Here is a 19,239-nt window from a genome sequence, read left to right on the forward strand (position 1 = left end):
CCTTTGTAACAGTTTGGACTGTGGAATTACGCAACCGCTGAAGGGTCTGTGGTGGGGGGTGGGGTAGGGGGGTGGGGGACACATTACATTCCCCCAAACTCCACCCACAGTCAGAGGACCTTTAATGGAGATACTGGTGTAGAGTGTGGGGCAATACGGACTTCTAGAGAATCGCCATGTGCTGTAATTGTGCTCAGAGCTACCAGCTCGGTTTTTTTTTATTAACATATAATGTATTATTTGTTTCAGGGGTACAGGTCTGTGATTCACCAGCTCATTTGAATAGATGCTTTTGTTGTTTTTATTTGTTTTCTTCTAATAATATTTATTGAAGTATAACATGCACAAAGTAAAATGCAAATATTTTAAGTGTACAGCTCAGTGAATTTTGGCAAATATATGCATCCCTATAACCATTACCCAAATTAAGAGAGAGAATATTTCCAACAACCCAGAAAGTACCCCTGCCCCATTCCAGCCAATCCCACCTCCGACAAAGACTCTTGATGTCTACAGATAGCAGATTCTACTTTCTCAATGGAGCCACAGTTGTACTCATTTCTGTCCACCTTCTTTAAATTCAACATAATGGTTTTTGAGGTCTATTCTGTTATTGTGTGTAGCAGTGACTTAGTATTTTTTTTTTAAAGATTTTATTTATTTATTTGAGACAGAGAGAATGAGAGAGACAGAGAGCACATGAGAGGAGGGAGGGTCAGAGGGAGAAGCAGGCTCCCTGCCGAGCAGGGAGCCCGATGCGGGACTCGATCCAGGGACTCCAGGATCATGACCTGAGCCGAAGGCAGTCGCTCAACCAACTGAGCCACCCAGGCGCCCCATGACTTAGAATTTTTTTAATGTACTATAATGTATGAATATAGCACAGTTTGTTTTCCGTTTTCCTATTGATGGACATTTGTGTTGTTTCCTTCTGTTGTGTTTTGACGAACCAATTAGGAGAGATGGAGATGGATAGAATGGAGAATCAAAGGTAAAAAAAAAGATTGTTTTAAGAAAGGAAAAAAAACAAGTGACAGAAAACAAGACAGTTGTCACTTATGGCTGGTTAGCTGGTCCTGTCTTACCCTCAGATTTTAACATCCACAAAACAAAAACAAAAACCACTTCATTTTAGACAGCTTGCCCATGGCTTAATTCAACTCAGCCACTTGTTATGTGAGATCCAAGAACCAAAGTTTCAGAACTATCCCCATGAAGTTCTGTATGACATTTTCTATTTTACATTATGATTTCCTTTTAAAAAAATGTTGAAGAGAACAGCATGCACCTTTCCAGTGGGTTCAAAATAAATGTCAGACTGTCTTCCATTAAAGGACTTTGTTTTCCATATGCTAACAGAGAAATTACAGAGCAAGGCTACAGGTCAGCACGTGAAAGAAATGTGTTTTCAAAAAACCTTTGAAAAATTTTAATGGAATGTTCTGATCATTTACATAATATTTTAGTATTTAAAATTGATCTCGGAGAGTTTTTAGAGAAGGTTTTATGCTTGGGTCCCACCCATCCCCAGAGGTTATTTTGGTGAATTTCCTGTTATTCTCATGAACAGCAGCTGTGGGCCTCTACTGGACTAAAGCAATAAATAAATTATAATAAGAAGTGATGTGAAGAAGACTAAGTTTGCAATGGGAAGGTTCTGGATGGGCCAACCATTTCCTCCAGCCATTGGACGCAGTGATGGGTGCAGACCCACTGCAGATTACCCTGCTTATCTCTGCAGTATGCAGTTCTGATCTGAGGGTTTACCATGGCCATCAGCACCTTGTCCAGCCTACCCAGAGGAAATAAACCTTCTGAAATTATGCAACAGCCAGTCACTGAATCAGTTCTGGGGCCAAGCATGATGCTGGGCTCTGGGGAACATTGTATGAACGGTGAACAAAACAGACAAGACTTAGGGAAGCTGAGACTCTCCTTCATCTTTCAAACATGATGGAGGACGAGTGAGGTGGGCATCCCGTTCAATGTTTTTCAGAAAATTAAGATACACAGAGCCTCGTTTTGAGGTCTCGGTGTTTGCAACTAAAGAGAACATCAAAATGTGTATTCTGAAGTGCCAAGAACAGTGAGTGTACCCTACTAACTCAATTGTCCCTGAAAGGCCTAGAGAAACAATGGGTGTTAAGACTTGGAACTGAGACAGTGTAAGTGTAGGATATAAGGACTTAGGAAGCCAAGCCCAAGAAAGAAGAGAAGGCAAGAGTGAAAGGCTTTGTTTGAACTCTAGAGACAAGTGGAAAAACACCTATCACCTTGGTGGTAGTGCTCATGGGTGGGTCAATGTCAATTAAATGTATGTACTGACACTAGAAGGGCAGAAATACAGGGGGCTTGTGTTGTGATAAAATACTTAAAGATTGTCATGTGAGAGAGGGAACCATATTTCGTTCCAGGGGGCAATACAGAACTGGGCTTTAGGCCCAATCCTGGGAAGGGCATTCTAAAATTCAAGGCATCTGAAAATGGAGAGGTACCTCTTGAACTGTTGAGTCCTAGTCATTGGAGAGTTCAAATGGAAATCATAAACCTCTTGAAAGGATTGTGAGAACGAAATAGGACTAGATGATTATAAGGCCTCTTCCTAGGAAATTCTGAGCAGAAGAGTAGATGGGAATTTAACAAACTAGTCTCTGGAACTCTCTGCGGAAGCAGTTAGTTTTATTTTCCTTGACAGACCCAGAGTGCTTAACAATATTTATTTATGTTTCTGTGTGTCTCTGTGTGTGAATCTAAACTGAATGCACAAGGACTGTCACAGTATTAAATAATTTACTTCTGTGAAGAAAATAAAATTGAACTGTTGACACCAGCTAGCCAGGGAAGTTGATGGAGAAAAGTATCCAAGTGACTACATCCCTCCCAGATAAAATAAAAAGAATCTATGTGATTGTATAACCACACAGAGAGCATCATGAGACACAAGGGGCCCCGGGGACAGAGATTATTTCAGTGTTTATCGGTATAGCATTAATACTGGAATATGGGGACATGAGTGTGCTATAAATAAAATCCGGTCTGTTTATCCAGGAGCCAAGGTATGGCCATAAAAAAGCAATGCTTTATTGCAGGAAATTAAATTTTCTCTTTATGACACCAGACCTTGTACATACTCTCACCCCATAAATTATATTACTCATATCCTTAAAAGCCACATTGAAGGCTGTCTTAAAGATGGCAGCCTTGATTTTTCAAGGAAAAATATGTTATTTTTCCTTTGTGTTTTTTTATTTGTTTGTTTAGGTTGATCTTATTGGAACAGTAATATTTGACATCTCGGCAAGCAGGAAGGGAAAGGGAAAAAATTTGATGTTTAAGAAATCGAAATGCAAGGCTTTAGATACCACATAAATAGAAGATGCTCTCCTGTTTTTTTTTGTTTGTTTGTTTTGTTTTTTAAATTTTTTTTTTTTTTTTTTAAGATTTTATTTATTTGCGAGAGAGACAATGAGAGACAGAGAGCATGAGAGGGAGGAGGGTCAGAGGGAGAAGCAGACTCCCTGCTGAGCAGGGAGCCCGATGCGGGACTCGATCCCGGGACTCCAGGATCATGACCTGAGCCGAAGGCAGTCGCTTAACCAACTGAGCCACCCAGGCGCCCAGATGCTCTCCTGTTAAAGGGAGAAACAGGATTGTCTGAAACTTAGAAGAATCTAATCAGATGATGGATGTCCACAGCTAAACATAAAGACTTTCTTTTTTATATATGTGTTGTCCTCCTATTTCTTCTAAATCAACATCTCAGTTAAAAAAAATGTCAACCTTTTATGATTATGAAGGCAGCACATGCTCCTTGGAAAATTGGGGGGGGGAGTACAAAGAATAAAAATAAATAAATAGCTATAACTCACCACACACTGATAAACCCTATTTATACTTCAGTCTATTTTCATGCGTGTACACGTATGTGTTGAGCGACATATATCCCGCACATAGAATATGTTGTGGATATTTTAACTCCAAGGACCCTCCCTCTCAGATGAACAGAAATGTATGGAGAAAGCTCAGTGTGAGGATGGTGAGATGACGTGAAAATACCCAGGTAAATCTGTGGATCCTATTAGAAGCCTATATGGAAAAGCGTTTTTCTGTGACTTATTCTACAATATCTATTTCCTCAGCTGGTTCTACATCTGCTGCAAATTTCTGTAAACGACATATGACTCCTCACATGGTCACCAGCTGAGGCTTTTTGCACCCCTCCTTCCAACTCGGATGGGATGCTTTGGATGCACACAACTGTTGCACCTGCCTTCACGCATTAAGCTGTCTTAAGTTGAGGTTTCTCTCATTTGACATCTTTTCTCTGGAATCCCCATGCTCCCCCTCATCTATCTGATGAATACCTCCATCTTTTAAAACTCAGTGTTAGGGACACCTGGGTGGCTCAGTCGTTAAGCGTCTGCCTTCGGCTCAGGTCCTGGTCCCAGGGTCCTGGGATCGAGCCCCGCATCGGGCTCCCTGCTCCGCGGGAAGCCTGCTTCTCCCTCTCCCTCCTTCTCCCACTCCCCCTGCTTGTGTTCCCTCTCTCGCTGTCTCTCTCTCTGTCAAATAAATAAATAAAATCTTTAAGAAAAAAAATAAATAAAACTCAGAGTTACTGTTTTCAAGAGACCCTTCCCTACCTTCACACAGGTAGAACTGACTTTTCTTTCCATTCTTCTTGCACGAGCTTTACACACAACATCTGTAACACTGGGTCCCACATACATATGCAGCCATCTTCCCTTATACTCTGAGCTGCTTGAGAGTAGACTCACTTTTTACTAATGTCTGAATCCTGGGTCAAGCACAGTGATGGAGAATTAGTACTTAGTATATTTGTGAACAAGGTGAATTAATGAATGGATGCACAAATGTAGGTTGATCATATAAACAAAGACATATACCTTTATAAAAATTATCTTTTTATGAATGTATTGACCGACAAGAGTTTATTTTGCAAATGTCAGATATAATACTGTTGACCTTTGCACAACACTGGTTTGAACTGCATGGGTCCACTTACATGTGTATTTTTTTTTTTTATAAATACAGTACAGACCTATAAACGTATTTTTTTCCTTATGATTTCCCTAATAACATTTTCTTTTCTCTAGCTTACTTTATTGTAAGAATACATTATATATAATACATATGACATACACAGTATGTGTTAATCGACTGCTATGTTATTGGTAAGATGTCAGTCAACAGTAGGCTATTAGTAGTTAAGTTTGAGGAGAGTCAGAAGTTATATGCAGATTTTCGACTGTATGGGGAGTCAGCCCTCCAACCCCCACATTGTCCAAGGGTCAACTGCAATTCATAGACAGCTCAGGTTATTTAAGAATTATACATGTAGCTGCACAGAAAAAATAATGGGCTGTTGCTTAGCAAAAAGGGAGAGAGGCTAGTTGTGTTCTAGAAGTGCTATGGGGACAGTGTGATGGGCACTCTTCTCCAGTGAAGCCAAGCTCTTGGGAGAAGTAGCGAGGTGTAAAGGAGAGGCCCTTCCTTGCACAAGACATCAGGAAGTGTGGAGTCCAGGTCTGGCGCTGCTTCCAATTAGCTTATTAAATAACTCATTATTTAATTTAGTAAATTAATTACCTCCTTGGGCCTGAGTTTATTGCTTAGTGAAATGTGGTTATTAAATTAGATCATCTCTAAAGTTATTCCTTGTTCTAACTTTTAAAGGTGGGAAATAAGGATGCAACATAACAAATTAAGATTTCAGTTTAAATCCATAAATGATTAGAACCGAGAAATAAGATACGATTCTGAGGCACATATAGTGATTTTCCATTTCTTGAGATTAGCAAAAATTAAGAGAGCTGAGGCCCTCTCCAAGCATCGATCTCTCAGTCCTCTTTTAGTGCTTCATGTGTATTTCCTCATGGGGGTGTCCCATGGAGGAATGGGACCAAAAGTCTAGAACCCAGGGCTATTCCTTTCTTATTCTCTTCCTCCCTTAGACTAACACTGATCCAGTACCTGTGGTGTGTGGGCGTGTGCAAGGCCCTGAAGTCAGGGGCTCTGCATTGGGATGGCTGGGAGTGCTTAGGAGGAGCCAAGAGATCATCCCTGAAGTTTGAGAAGCTGGGAGCTGTAGGCAGGAACTTTTTTTTTCCTGTTGAAGCATATAGTTGACACACGATGTTACTTAGTTTCCAGTGTACAGCATAGTGATTTGACAAGTCCATACGTTACGCTCTGCTCACAAGTGTAGCTACCATCTGTCACCAGACAACATTGTTACAGTAACATTGACTATACTCCCTCTGCTGTAGCTTTTATCCCCACGATGGGTGGGCATGAATTTACTGACGGAAGGTCAGGGGCACTTTAGAGTCATGAAACGGAAGCTACGTCGAATGTCAGAGAATTAGGACACCTGGTTTATTTCAGCCAAAGCAGACCTGAGAAGTAGAAAGCAACATTTGAGTATCAGCTCTGTCTCTTGCAGTAGGGCACCAAGGGCTAAAATCGAGACTTTATAGTATAAAAATATGTTAAATTGCTACTTCCTCTTTTATAGTCCACAATGCCTGGCATAAACTAATCTGCAACTTGTGCTGCTGGAACAAAATCTCTTGAGAGGATCTCTAAGCCTTATTTTATGGAGAGATGAACACCGGCCTGGAAGTGTGGCCAGAGCTGTGATCTCCTTAGCCCAGCTGACTGCATCTGGGGGGAAAAATAATTCCATTTGGACAGTTTATCCCTGCCCATCAGGGAGAGATCCATTTACTGATACGTCTAGGTGTTTCCAATTATGTATGAAAATATGAAACCTGCAAAGTAGAATAGCTACTATTTTTGACTCACAGCCAAAGACTTCTTGCAACCATTGTGTACCTCATCTCTGGAGACCAGTTTCAAAGCTCAGAGGGTCTCACAGGAAGGTAAAGTGAGTGACAACGTAGGGCAGAAGGGGGGAAGGAGTGAGCAAAGAGAAATTTAGAGACCAGGACTCTAAAATTTGTTTACTTAAAATTCTCCATGGTGTTCTGCCTGAAATTATTCTTTTTTCTGAGATTCCTTTTCCTCTGTCTACATCAAGTTCAGGGAAATATTTGATTCCTTTAAAAATCTTTGGCTTGAAGGATACCTTTCATTTGTAGTCAGTGTCAAATCTACGGGTAAGGCAAATTCCTACCTAAGGAGCTAGTCTAAATTTCTAAAAGGAAATAGCAATTATCTATACCCCTACAGCTACATAAAAATGAAAATGGAATGGGGAAAAAAAGACTTTCAGAATCTATTTCCTTCATTTGGTGATAGCCTTAGGCTCCAAATCTCATCCTGTAGAGCATCACGTGTCTGGCCTTAGTTTAATTCAGCTCTATTCCATGGCCATAAACTCAAGAAATTAAATTTTTCATGGATTATGTGAGACTCAGAAAATGCATCCTCATGACCCACAGGGGAGCACAGTGGTTCTGTTTCCACAACTGCTGAGAAATGCTGTACATTTTTTTTTTTTTCTGAAAGATGCAATAATTGAAGTCATAAGAAATTCAGGTAAGCAGGTGGTATCAGAGAGTCCTGGCCAATGATAAGACATTATTCTGAGCAGGGAGTAAAGCAACAGAGATACAGAAGCAGACAGTAGTTAGAAATTCAATCAAGCCAGCAGATGGTATATATATATATATAATGTATGCAGGAAGCAGGACTGTAATTTAAAAACTGTCATTCTGGAGCAGTTATCCTGTCCATAGTAGTGGCGTTGGGTGGGTGATTGTCAAATGCTAGGCAGGGCTCTATTTCCATGTTACTTTAGATATAGGGTAGGTTTGGTAGACTGAATAATAGCTCCCAAAGATATCTAAGTCCTAATTCATGCAACTGGTGGCTCTGTTAATTTGCATAGTAAAAGGGACTTTGCAAATGTGGTTATATTAAAGATTTTGAGATAGAGAGATAATCCCAGCTTATCTGGGGGGGGGGGCCCACTGTCATCTTCATAAGAGGGAGGCAGGAAGATCAGAATCAATAGCAGGAGATGTGGCAAGAAGCAAGAGAGTGGAATGATACAAGGAGAGCGGTGTGGATCATGGAATGGAGTGGGCCTCTAGAAGATAAAAAAGCCAGCATTCAGGCTCTTTCCTCAGAGCTCCCAGAAGGAACCAGTGTTGCAGCCCTCTTGACTCAAACCCAGTGAGACTGAGTTGAGACTTCCTAACTCTAGAGCTGTGAGAGAATAAATCTGTGTTGTTTTCAGTAACTGAGTTTACGGTGGTTTGTCACAGAAACAACAGGAAACTTTCAGGTTATTCAGGGAGATTCAGGGGAATAATTTAAGGATTTAATTGTTTAGTTCTTATATACAAGGTAGCACTAGGTTCAAGAATCTGGCATCAACTTATAATAACATTTCATAAGTGCATTGCACTTCGGAAATTATTTTCACACGCGTCTTTTAGAAGTAGATTATAATATCAGAGGTGGATTAATATCAACTTTTCCAGAACTCTAAGTCTTAAGGTATTTGGCTAGACTTTCTAAAACTCTAACCACTAATGCAAGGATTGGTCCCAGAGTTTAGGACATGTAGAGCGAGACTTAGAAGAAAGTGATTTCTGAGTTGTAAAAGGTTTTGGATGTGTATAGAATACAGTAGTTTCTGATGGACTTCCAGGTCATATAATTAAACTGTTTTGATATACTGGCTTTTACTTTAATTGTATCTTCTTAGTCACTAAACTGTGCCAAAAAGAGGGTAGCAAATTTTCATGTAAAATGGTTTTTTTAAAACTGGAAAAAATACACCAAAAATTGTTGGGATTAGAGTTGGTTTTTATTTATCATTTATTTTTATATTGCAATTATTTCTCAATGAGGATGTATCACTTTTATAGTCAGGAAACCTAGTATTGGGCGTTAAGTGCTCTTTTTTTTTTTTTTTTTTGCCTCCTTCCACACTTGTGGTTCTTATTCTTGCGTTGGATAGAGATCCCTTTAAAGAATTGGATAAACACTGTGAGTCAGTGTGCATAAACATCCACCAGCACACCATCATTTTCCCTTTAGTATAATTCAGGGGAAACACAGATAACACAAAAGCCATCCACGAAACTGTTGGGAGTCCTTGAATCCCATATAAGTCCCCATTCTAGACTTGGTGCTGTGACAGCTAGTTACACTAAGTAACTGAGAGCTAGGTGGGCATAGTATGATAGAAAAAGCAGGAGCTTAGGATCTGACTCCTCCACTTCCTAGCAGTGTGAACACATGACTCATTTAACATCTTGGGGGCTTAATTTTCTCTTCTATTAAATGGAGATCAGAACACTCCAATAAATGCTAAAGCTCTTCAGGCACGGGTCCCTTGCCACCGCCACCACCGACAACAAAAATACTAAAGCTTATCACAGACTATTAAGCACATATTATTTAGGTGTTTTATAAGTTGAGAGAGACACAGTCTTATTTTACATGTAAAGAATTATGACTAAAATCTATAATCTATTCCTAATTTCCACTTAACCATTATTGAGAAAAATTCAAAAGTAAATTTAGAGAGTATCGCACACTCTTAAGGTGGTAACAAAAATAGCTATCTAAAGTGTTGAATTTGACCCTTAGAATTTGCAAGTCACTTTCCTTCGGAAATCACTAATGCTTCATCATTACTTTTGCCAGAGTGAGGGATTTAGTTATGTGTTTTGGCACATACGCATGTGTGCATGTGTGTGTGTGCATGCATACGTGTGTGTGCAGACACACACGTTTATATATGTGTTTAACCTATATATACCAAATACAAAGAACATAATCAGTCTAGAGCAATTAATTGCTATGAAACTGGCCATTCTAATAATCATTGAATAGATATTGTTTACCATGTCAAATATAGGTAAAATTATATATATATAAATATATATATGTGTGTGCACACAGAATCTTTGCATTGAGATTATAAATGAATGTTTATTTCTCAATTTTTTTGGACATGGACTGGTATTTTTTCTGTTAAGATATTTGTCTTTTAAAAAACCAATGAACTGATATATCATTAAAATTAGTGTTATTACCATCTCCCACTACTGATTTAGAGTAAGGAAAATACGTCAATATTCATAGCTCTGAAATGAATGCTATGCACATTTTGGGTTTATTTTATTTTTTAAGATTTTATTTATTTGACAGAGAGAGACACAGCGAGAGAGGGAACACAAGCAGGGGGAGTGGGAGAGGGAGAAGCAGGCTTTCCACGGAGCAGGGAGCCCAACGTGGGGCTTGATCCCAGGACCCTGGGATCATGACCTGAGCCGAAGGCAGACGCTTAATGACTGAGCCACCCAGGTGACCCTTGGGTTTATTTTAATATAGAAAGCTGGAAGCCACTGAGATTATTTTTTTCCAATGTATTAGTCAGATTTAAAAAATACTCTAGATTTATAAAGTTAAGCCATCTGCTAGTATCAATCTGGTATTGCTTCTATAGGAAAGAATTTTCACAAGTTTTTGGTACCAATAGTTTTCACTTTTTCTTTATTGAATCAAAATATTAAGTAACAATAAAATTCCTTCCAGGATTTTTTTAATAGATGGAAATCTGTCACCTACTAGAAATAAATGTATCCAGCAAAATACATCAACAAGATTGTTGTAACATTAATACAGTCACTTATTTCTTGAAAATTTAATTTAAAATGCTTTAACATTCACTTAGATTATCCTTTAAATCTAAAATAAAAGCCAATAATACTATCAGAGGAAAAAAATGATTTTGAACTTGAACTGTAATGAGTAGATAGGTATTCAATCTTAATTAACTAGCTGAAAGTATGTCCCAAGTGCATCTTAACATTACTTTTTGATGTTCTTCCAAATGAGTAAAAAAGGAAGAGGGACATCAGTATTGACGACATTACCAGAATCATCTTCCATATTTTCAAATGGAACCCATTTATCCAGGAAGAAAAGGATGAAAACATAAATGCCTATATATCCTTTTTAAACCCACTTCAGCTCATCTCAAATTAGTTTACAATCATTTATTTGTGAAAAAATGTTGGATCTTCATATTTTATCCTTAATTTAGGAGATATTTAAAATGTTCAAAAGTGATAATTCACAAAGGAAGCCATGTTACAAAATGGAGTACATTACTCACTGTATACAGATGATCAATAAGTAACTAGGAAATGTTTGGAGAATATTTTTTTCAACCCTATCCATCCCTCCAATTCAGACACACTGGGAAACAGAGAAAATTACACAAAGAATAACAATAATGAACCAAAGATGTTTTAGGCTACAGGTGCTCTGAAGCACTTACAATGTTTTTTAACTAGAAGATGTGTGATGTTTAAACAAAATACAGAGTACAACAGGCTTATAAAAGTACAACTCCCATTTATAGACTTATATAGTACCATTACGCCAATTTCATTTATTATAAAATGCAAATATACTGTATGTATAAACATCTCTGAAATTGGTATATGTCTTTTAATCTATGGCATGACATAGTTTAGTAAAGTTTTTTTCTTTTATTATCATATCTAAAATAATGCATCCTAAAATCAGTGGTTTCATAGATTTGATGATTTGGTTAAGTTGAAATAATTGCTGTGGCAATGGCAGAAATGAAAGATAAACAGACAAATTGTTCTTTTGTGAAAAATAGCATCTAATATAGACATCAATGTCATAAAATATATTCTTTGGACCTTTTTGTTTATTTAAAGTTGAAGTGAATGCAAAAATTATGTACTTTTTTTTTTTTTAGTAAACCATACAAAAACTTATCTACTTGGAACATAAGCAGCCCACACAACAAAATCACCTAGAACATAGCAAAAACTCAGAGGTCAAGGGAGATAAAAAAGCACCTTTGATAATGAAATTAACATGAGTAAGGCAATTTCTTGTTTATATGCATTCCTCCATTAGAATTCATTTACTTTATATTTATAGACACTTCTGATAAATATGTCCATCAGCGTTTCTAATTTACAATGGATTAGATGTGTCAGGCTTGAAAAGGTGCACATTGTCAGTTGGCAACATGAAAGTGAAGAAGAAAATAGGGTGTGGGGGGATGAGTCACAAAGATCAGTAGTACATTCTTCTTTGTGGCTGAGTAATATTCCATTGTATATGTATACCACACCTTCTTTATCCATTCCTCTCTGGATGGATGCTTGGGTTTCTTCCATATCTTGGTTTTTGTAAATAATGCTACAATAAGCAAAGGGGTGCATATATCTTTTCAAATTAGTGTGTTCGTCATTTGCAAGAACATGGATGAGCTAGAGTGTATTATGCTAAGTGAAGTAAGTCAGTCAGAGAAAGACAAATATCATATGATTTCACTGAATATGTGGAATTTAAGAAACAAAATAAACAAAGAAAGAAAAAAGAGATAAACACACACACACAAAAACCCCCAGACTCAGGGGGATGGGTGAAATAGGTGAAGGGGATTAAGAGTACATTTATCGTGGGACGCCTGGGTGGCTCAGTCGGTTGAGCGTCTGCCTTCGGCTCAGGTCATGATCCCAGGGTCCTGGGATCGAGTCCCGCATCGGGCTCCCTGCTCCGCGGGGAGCCTGCTTCTCCCTCTGCCTCTGTCTCTCTCTCTGTCTCTCATGAATAAAAAAATAAAATCTAAAAAAAAAAAAAAAAGAGTACATTTATCGTGATGAGGGCTGAGTAATATACAGAATTGTTGGATCACTACATTGTACACCGAAATATAACACTATATGTTTATTATACTGGAATTTAAAAAAAAAAAAGGTAATAGTAGAGTTCTTTCCCATTCAAGTAGAATTAGTCTCACATCTTCCAGTAAGGCCTAAGGGTATCCCTGTTGGAATTCAGAATTCAAACTACATGTCATCATAGACTGAGGCTAAATCATCAAGAAAAGGCTAAAGTACTCTCTGTATATCCTATTTATGGGGTTGAGATTATATGTAATCCAAATAGATTTTAGATGCCTTGGTGCTTAAAGAAATCAGCACTATGGGGTAATTCATCCTTGACAGACTAGGCTGAACAGATTTTCTGTTCTTTTTATTTTGTAATAACTATCTGTCTATGTATCCAACTTCTTAATTAAGTAAACAGATATTTATCAAGTGCCTACTCTGGTACCATTTTAAGCACTGGATAGTGTGGCAGTCAACAAATGAAACAAATATGGTCCTTCATATATTTCAAAGTAGAAAGACAGTCCAAATAAATAAGGAAATATATAGAATTTTTAAAAGTTGTAAGTGCTATGTAGAACCGCAAAATAGGGAAGGAAGAAAGAATGGATTATGTTTAGGGGTTGCAATTGTAGATAGATTTGTAAGAGAAGATCTCATGTGAGAAGATAATATGTGAACAAAGAATTGAAAGAGGTAAAAGAGTCAGATGGAAGAACGAATATAAAAATCTCGCTATAGGATAGGAGCATGCCAGGTGTTTGAGGAACAGCAAATGGTGAATGAAGAAAGAGAAGTAGAAATTATGTCAGAGAACACATGAAAGCAGATGTGGATACAAATCATATGGGACATTGTAGGCACTGTGAGGTCTTCGGTTTCTATTGAAGTGTAGGATTTTTAACAGGGATGTGATGAAATCTTATTTATATTTTCAACACTTTGGCCACAGTGTTGAGGGCGTATCAAAGAAGAGCAAAAGTGGATCCCAGGGGACCAGTTAGGTTGCTTTTATAATAGTCCAAAAGATGATGGTGGTAGGTAGTAGTGGAGATAGTGATAGAGAAGAAGAAATGATAATATTTTGGATAAATCTTGAAGATAGACTGAAGAGATTTTGCTAAGGAATTACATATGGAATATGAAAGAAAGAACTGAGATTAGCATGATGCCAAACTTTCTGACCTGTGGAACAAGAAGAATGGAGTTGTCATTCCCTAGGTAGGGAAGATTGGAGAAGAACAAGTTTGAGAAGAAGAATAAGAGTTTGATTTTGGCCGTGTTAAGCATGAGATACCTGTGAGACATCTTCGTAAAGATGGAATAGATGAAGAATGGAGTGATGAAGAGTTAAGTTATTACCAAGAGCTAACATATGTTGAGTTTCCAATGTGACAGGCACTGCTTTAAGTTTCTTACATAATGTTGTCATGTAATTCTCATAATAACCTTATTGTATTATTATGACAGAAGTGGGAAGTGACACCTAGGCTTAAATGAATTGCTCAAAGACACACAGTCAAGCCTATGTTTGCCTTACTCCAATTGTGGTTTTAGCAACTGTTTTATCTTATATTCCAGGTAGAGAGAACAATGTATGCAAAGTAAAGAGGTCAAAGGGAGCATGGGATCCTCAAGAGAACTGCAATCACAGGGAAGATATTTGCATAATTACCTTCCAATGAATGAATGCTTTATGATTCTTTACAGTTTTAGAATTGTTTTCTCATAGGCACAAACATTAATCTCTACAAGGGAGGGAAATGATTTTATTATCAGTATTCAGTGGGTGAGAAATAGCTTTACAGGGCCAAGTTCACGAATTTAGTCAATTACAAACTAAGGTTTGAACTCAAACTTCTCTCTCCAAAATTTAAAAAAATATAAATATTTTTTACATTTCTGAATATTTTTAAATCTTATCATGAATCCATTTAGGACATGAAAAAATACACCTAAGAATACATATATTTCGATATTGAAAAAAACATGGAAATTGGAAAGGAATTTACAAGATAGGAATGAGTGATCTGGAAAATAATAATAATAGTGGTAATAGTAGTAGTAACAGCTCTCATTTTTGAGCACCTAGGAGGTGCCAGACACCCTACTATAATCTTTACATTCATTTACTAAATTTGATCTCACAAGAGTTGAACAGGAGATTCTCTTATCATTTCAATTTCAAGGATGAAGAAATTGAGGCTGAGAGAGACTAAGGCAACTTACTGGAGCTCATTACACACCAGGTAGTAGCGGAGTTAAGAAACGAACCAAGACTGTGTGAAATCAGAGTTCAGACTCCTGGCAGGCTGGTCAGAAGCCCCTTTACCGAGGCAGTACTTCATTGTTTGTTTTTACAAAGCCAACGGTGAAATGAATAACTCCGCGGGGGGGGGGGGGGGGGGGGGCGGTTCTCACAAGTGAGAGATTATTTTCTGAATTACAGCAAGGTATGGATTTGTATTCACCCGCCCTGAACGGGTGAATACAAATTTCACCCTAGTTTTGCACACACTTTTATCACAGCTTAAGACAGCAGATGGCTCTCTTGAGTTTTTTTTCCGCTTACCTCCTGGCTCTGTAGACAACCAAACAGCGTTTTGGGGAGGTAAAAGGAAAACACGGGGATTAAACTAAAGGACCTTGATTATCCCAATGCTGCCTCCACCCCAAGCTCCCTTAAAACAGGAAACCACATAAAATAGAGAGGACCGCTTATGGCTTGTGAAATTCACGGTCTGAATAGACGCCCTGAGTCTGAGGAATCCGCGGTTCCCCGCGCTGCACCGGGGGTCGGAATGCATCAGGAGAGAAAGAGTATTTCTCGTTATCAAAGAGCGAAAGGCTTGATGCTAAGAGGAGTGTTATTACTGTTAGTGGAAGCTGTGAGGATTAATTTCCTTTCCACCTTGGGAAAAAAAAAAAAAGGTGGAAAGCTGCTTTTGAGGGAGGGGGGGATCAGAGACTCACAGCCAGCGCTCCACACTCAGGGGAACTTGCTTTTGCTTTTGCTGCGAGAGCTACCCCGGGGGCAGGATTCCCGTCCGCGGTGCTGAACCTCAGCCTGATCTGGAGGGTACTGAACAATGACGGGAAGGGTCTGAAGGAGCCAAAAAACCGACCTCCCAATTACCCAATCTGAGGAACTGGGGAAAAGACTGCACTATAAGAAAAATGCCTGGAAAGAAAATAATTAACACAGCTACAATAATAAGAAGCTTAATCTCAATCTGTTCAAATTAATACAGTAGCCAAATATGTCATAGGATAAAAAAAAAACCTTTCAAGGCAAACTAGGTTATGTTTGATTGGGGTAGTAGTAGTAGATTTAAGAGGTCACTATCCTTAATGTTTGGCTTCTTTGAAAAACTCACTACTAACTTTAGGTAAATATGTTTGTTTTAATTGTAAAGGCATTCAGAAATTCCAATCTATAAAGCCTGAAATGTCCAAATGGCCTCTCATCAATAAAGGAAGGCAGGAGTGGCTACTCTTTATCTTCACTGGGATTTGTTTCAGTGAATTTTTAAAGAGACATAATTAAATAGCCATTTCTGCAAAATGGCCTTTCCTTTTTTTTAAGCAGGAACATGGCAACACAACATAAATACACACTTAGTAGAAATATAAGAACAAAGACATTAAAACAGAAAATAAAGTGGTAGAGATAGAGCGAAATAGTTAACACACCCCTTTTCCTCACTTTTACTATCTCCTGGGTTACTAGAGATTACAAATTTCTTGCAAAATTACTCCTGCTTATTCCTTTTAATAACTGTGATTATTTTGTAGATATAGTAACACAGCAAGGTGTGGAAAATAAGCTTACAGAGTATGTTCCTAAGTACAGTATACATCATCCTAAAGCCAATGATAATTGCACTGGACCCAAATCTATACACTTTCTTTAAATTGTCTTCCACAAAGAAAACTTGCTAGTAAATATGGAGTAAATGCAATGAGTTACAGATAAGAAGTAATTGCTTACATGAAGAGGTTGCGGATAAGTTCTATGGAGCAGAAGGTGTCTAGCCTCTCTGTAATCAACCCTGGGCTGAGCTTCTCCCACTTGCTGGGTTGCAAGTCTTTGTAGTACTTAACTGCCTATTCCTGAGACAAAGAGAGTGTGTCTTGGTTCAGAACTGTTCCCAGGACTGCTTGCAGAGTGTGCCTCTCCTCTTTCCAGCTCTAAAGCAGTCACCAGAGAAGTGATTGTTAAAAGTCTCTCGATTAACAAATGAATCTTCTTTCCTCCATTCTTCACGCCAGATTGCTAGAAGTCTAGTTTTTGCATTTCTTTTCCCTACCTTCCTGTAATGATGAGCCAAACAGCTTCAAGGGAAGAGGAAAAGGTACAAAACCACAGGAGCAAAAATCTACACTTGGTTCTGTCACTCGGAGTGTATCCTAGAAACCACAGATCTGTATTCACCCAAGCATGAAGTGTTTCTCTCTCAACCTTCTTTCCTAGGATGCCCTCCCCTTGCTCCCTTCCTCCTGGACCTTATATTCAGTTATCCAAGACAGAACATTGCCAGGACACAGACAGGAAGTCAGGGGGAGGAGGCAGCAGCTGTTGTATTTGAATTTCGGACACAGTTCATATGGCTTCGCTCCCTGACAGAGCTTCTCTACCCAGGGACGCCAAAGACAGCAGCTCAAATTGGAGTGTCCCTCCGTCTGGCTGCTTTTTGTTGTCCCTGGAATATTGTGACACACACCCCCCCACCCTTAAGATTTCTGCGGTGCCTTCTTCAGTCTTCGGTTGGGCAATTATCCTCTCCAGCGGCTGTTCTGTAGCGGCTACAGCCTCTGGCATCGCCATCTAGCCTCTCCTTAGGGCTAGAGAGCGAATTTGGGAAGGGGGTCTTTCCAGACACACAACCTTAGCATAGCTTCTCACCTTCCCCTCCTTCCTTCATTTTTTGCTCCGTGTTATGGTTTCAAAATGACAAGAGGGGGAGTCCGCAAGTTTGGGGGCACCGGGTGAGGAGTGGAGACGCCTCCCTCCCCGGACACACTCTCCTCCTCCCTCCTTCCTCCTCCTCGTTCCCGGGGTGGAGGGGCTTGGGCGCTGAAGGGATTAGCAGGGCGGGCGGAAACTACCTCGCCCTCCAACCGCAGCCCAGAGTTTCTGGGGACCAGGAGACACGTTAAGATTCAGAAGCCCTGGCCAAGCCGCGGAAGCCTCGGAAACCTGCGAGTTGCATCCAAGAAAAAGCGCACCGATATTCCTTCAACCCCACCTGCTTTGGCTCAGCCTCTTAGCACCCCACCCCCTGGAATCCATTTTAGCTTTCTTTTTTATTATTATTAATATTTTTAATCATTACTATATATATATATTTTTTTTCTTTCTTTCTTTCTTTCTTTCTTTCTTTCTTTCTGAAGAGAGACATAGGAGGGGAACGGGAGCGAGGTGTTGTGGGGTGGGAACGAAGCGTTTTGATTAGAGATCTCCGGGGAGAAGATTGCTCTCCCCAGATGCTGATTTCCAAAGCACTTGACAATCACCGGCAGAACCCGCGAGCGGGCGGCGGCGGCGGCGGCGGCCGGGGGGCAGCTCGAGCCCGGCGCTGAGTCCTGCCTAGTCTGCCCTAGACGGACGCACGCGCCGAGACCCGGCCGGGACCTGCCCTCCATCCCGTGCCCTGGGAGAAGGCGGCGGGCTCTACCTCCCGCCGGTGGGCGGGCGAGGCTTGAAGGCAGCGCGAGTGGCGGTGGCGGCCCCCGACAGGGCTCCGGTGGCGCGCGGTGAGCGGCGGCGCCCACAGCCCCGGCCCCACTCCCGGCTCCGACGCGGCCGGGAGGCGGCCGACACGACCTCGGCTCCCGGGGCTCGCCCCGCAGCGTCCCGGGAGCATCTGCGCGCCCGACCCCGCGCTCCGCGGAGAGGGCGATGGGTCCTAGTCGGGACTGAGAGCCCCTACCCCTCTCCTCAAGCCCTCGGGCCTCCTCCCTCTGCCTCCTCGAGGGCGAGCCGCCGTCTGCGCCGCCCCTTCCCTCTCCCGTGTCCCCAGCTCCCCTTCCCGCTGTCCCCTCCCTCCCCGGACCCATTCCCCGGGCCACCATGGCCGCGGCCATCGCCAGCGGCTTGATCCGCCAGAAGCGGCAGGCGCGGGAGCAGCACTGGGACCGGCCGTCTGCCAGCAGGAGGCGGAGCAGCCCCAGCAAGAACCGCGGGCTCTGCAACGGCAACCTGGTGGATATCTTCTCCAAAGTGCGCATCTTCGGCCTCAAGAAGCGCAGGTTGCGGCGCCAAGGTCTGTGTGGGTCACTGTTGGGAGGCGCGCCCTCGGACCTCTCCCATCTCCCCACCTGCATGGGGCCTCTTGGGGCTCCCCTTTCCCTCCCCCGTCTCTCAATAGCCCCCCCACCCCCCACCCCCTAGTCTCCCTTCGGAGCGCTGAGAGCGCCTTCCGCCCGCCCGTGGGAGCTGGGAACCTGCTCTCAGGCAACCTGTAGCCACTGAAAACTCAACCCCGCCGGGAGCCGGCAAGTTGGCCCGCTCTTCGCCGGCTGCCTCTGGCTCCCGAGTCTCCTGCGGGCTGGCTTCCAGGGAAAA

General features: G+C 40.9%; 1 protein-coding gene across 3 annotated transcripts in view; it reads left to right on the forward strand.

Moving 5' to 3' along the window:
- The window catches only part of FGF14 (fibroblast growth factor 14), a 596,870-nt gene that overhangs the window by 410,683 nt on the left and 166,948 nt on the right, over positions 1-19,239 (forward strand). Inside the window, exon 1 of one of the 3 annotated variants that reach the window (XM_021695970.1) lies at positions 18,745-18,937. The exons of the other annotated variants lie outside the window; for them this stretch is intronic. Within the exon in view, the coding sequence (XP_021551645.1) occupies positions 18,745-18,937 (193 nt within the window). Of the gene's footprint in view, positions 1-18,744; positions 18,938-19,239 lie in introns of those variants that run through there. 3 annotated transcript variants of the gene reach the window in all.

Source organism: Neomonachus schauinslandi, chromosome 3 (assembly GCF_002201575.2).
Source record: "Neomonachus schauinslandi chromosome 3, ASM220157v2, whole genome shotgun sequence".
Lineage (NCBI taxonomy): Eukaryota > Metazoa > Chordata > Mammalia > Carnivora > Phocidae > Neomonachus > Neomonachus schauinslandi.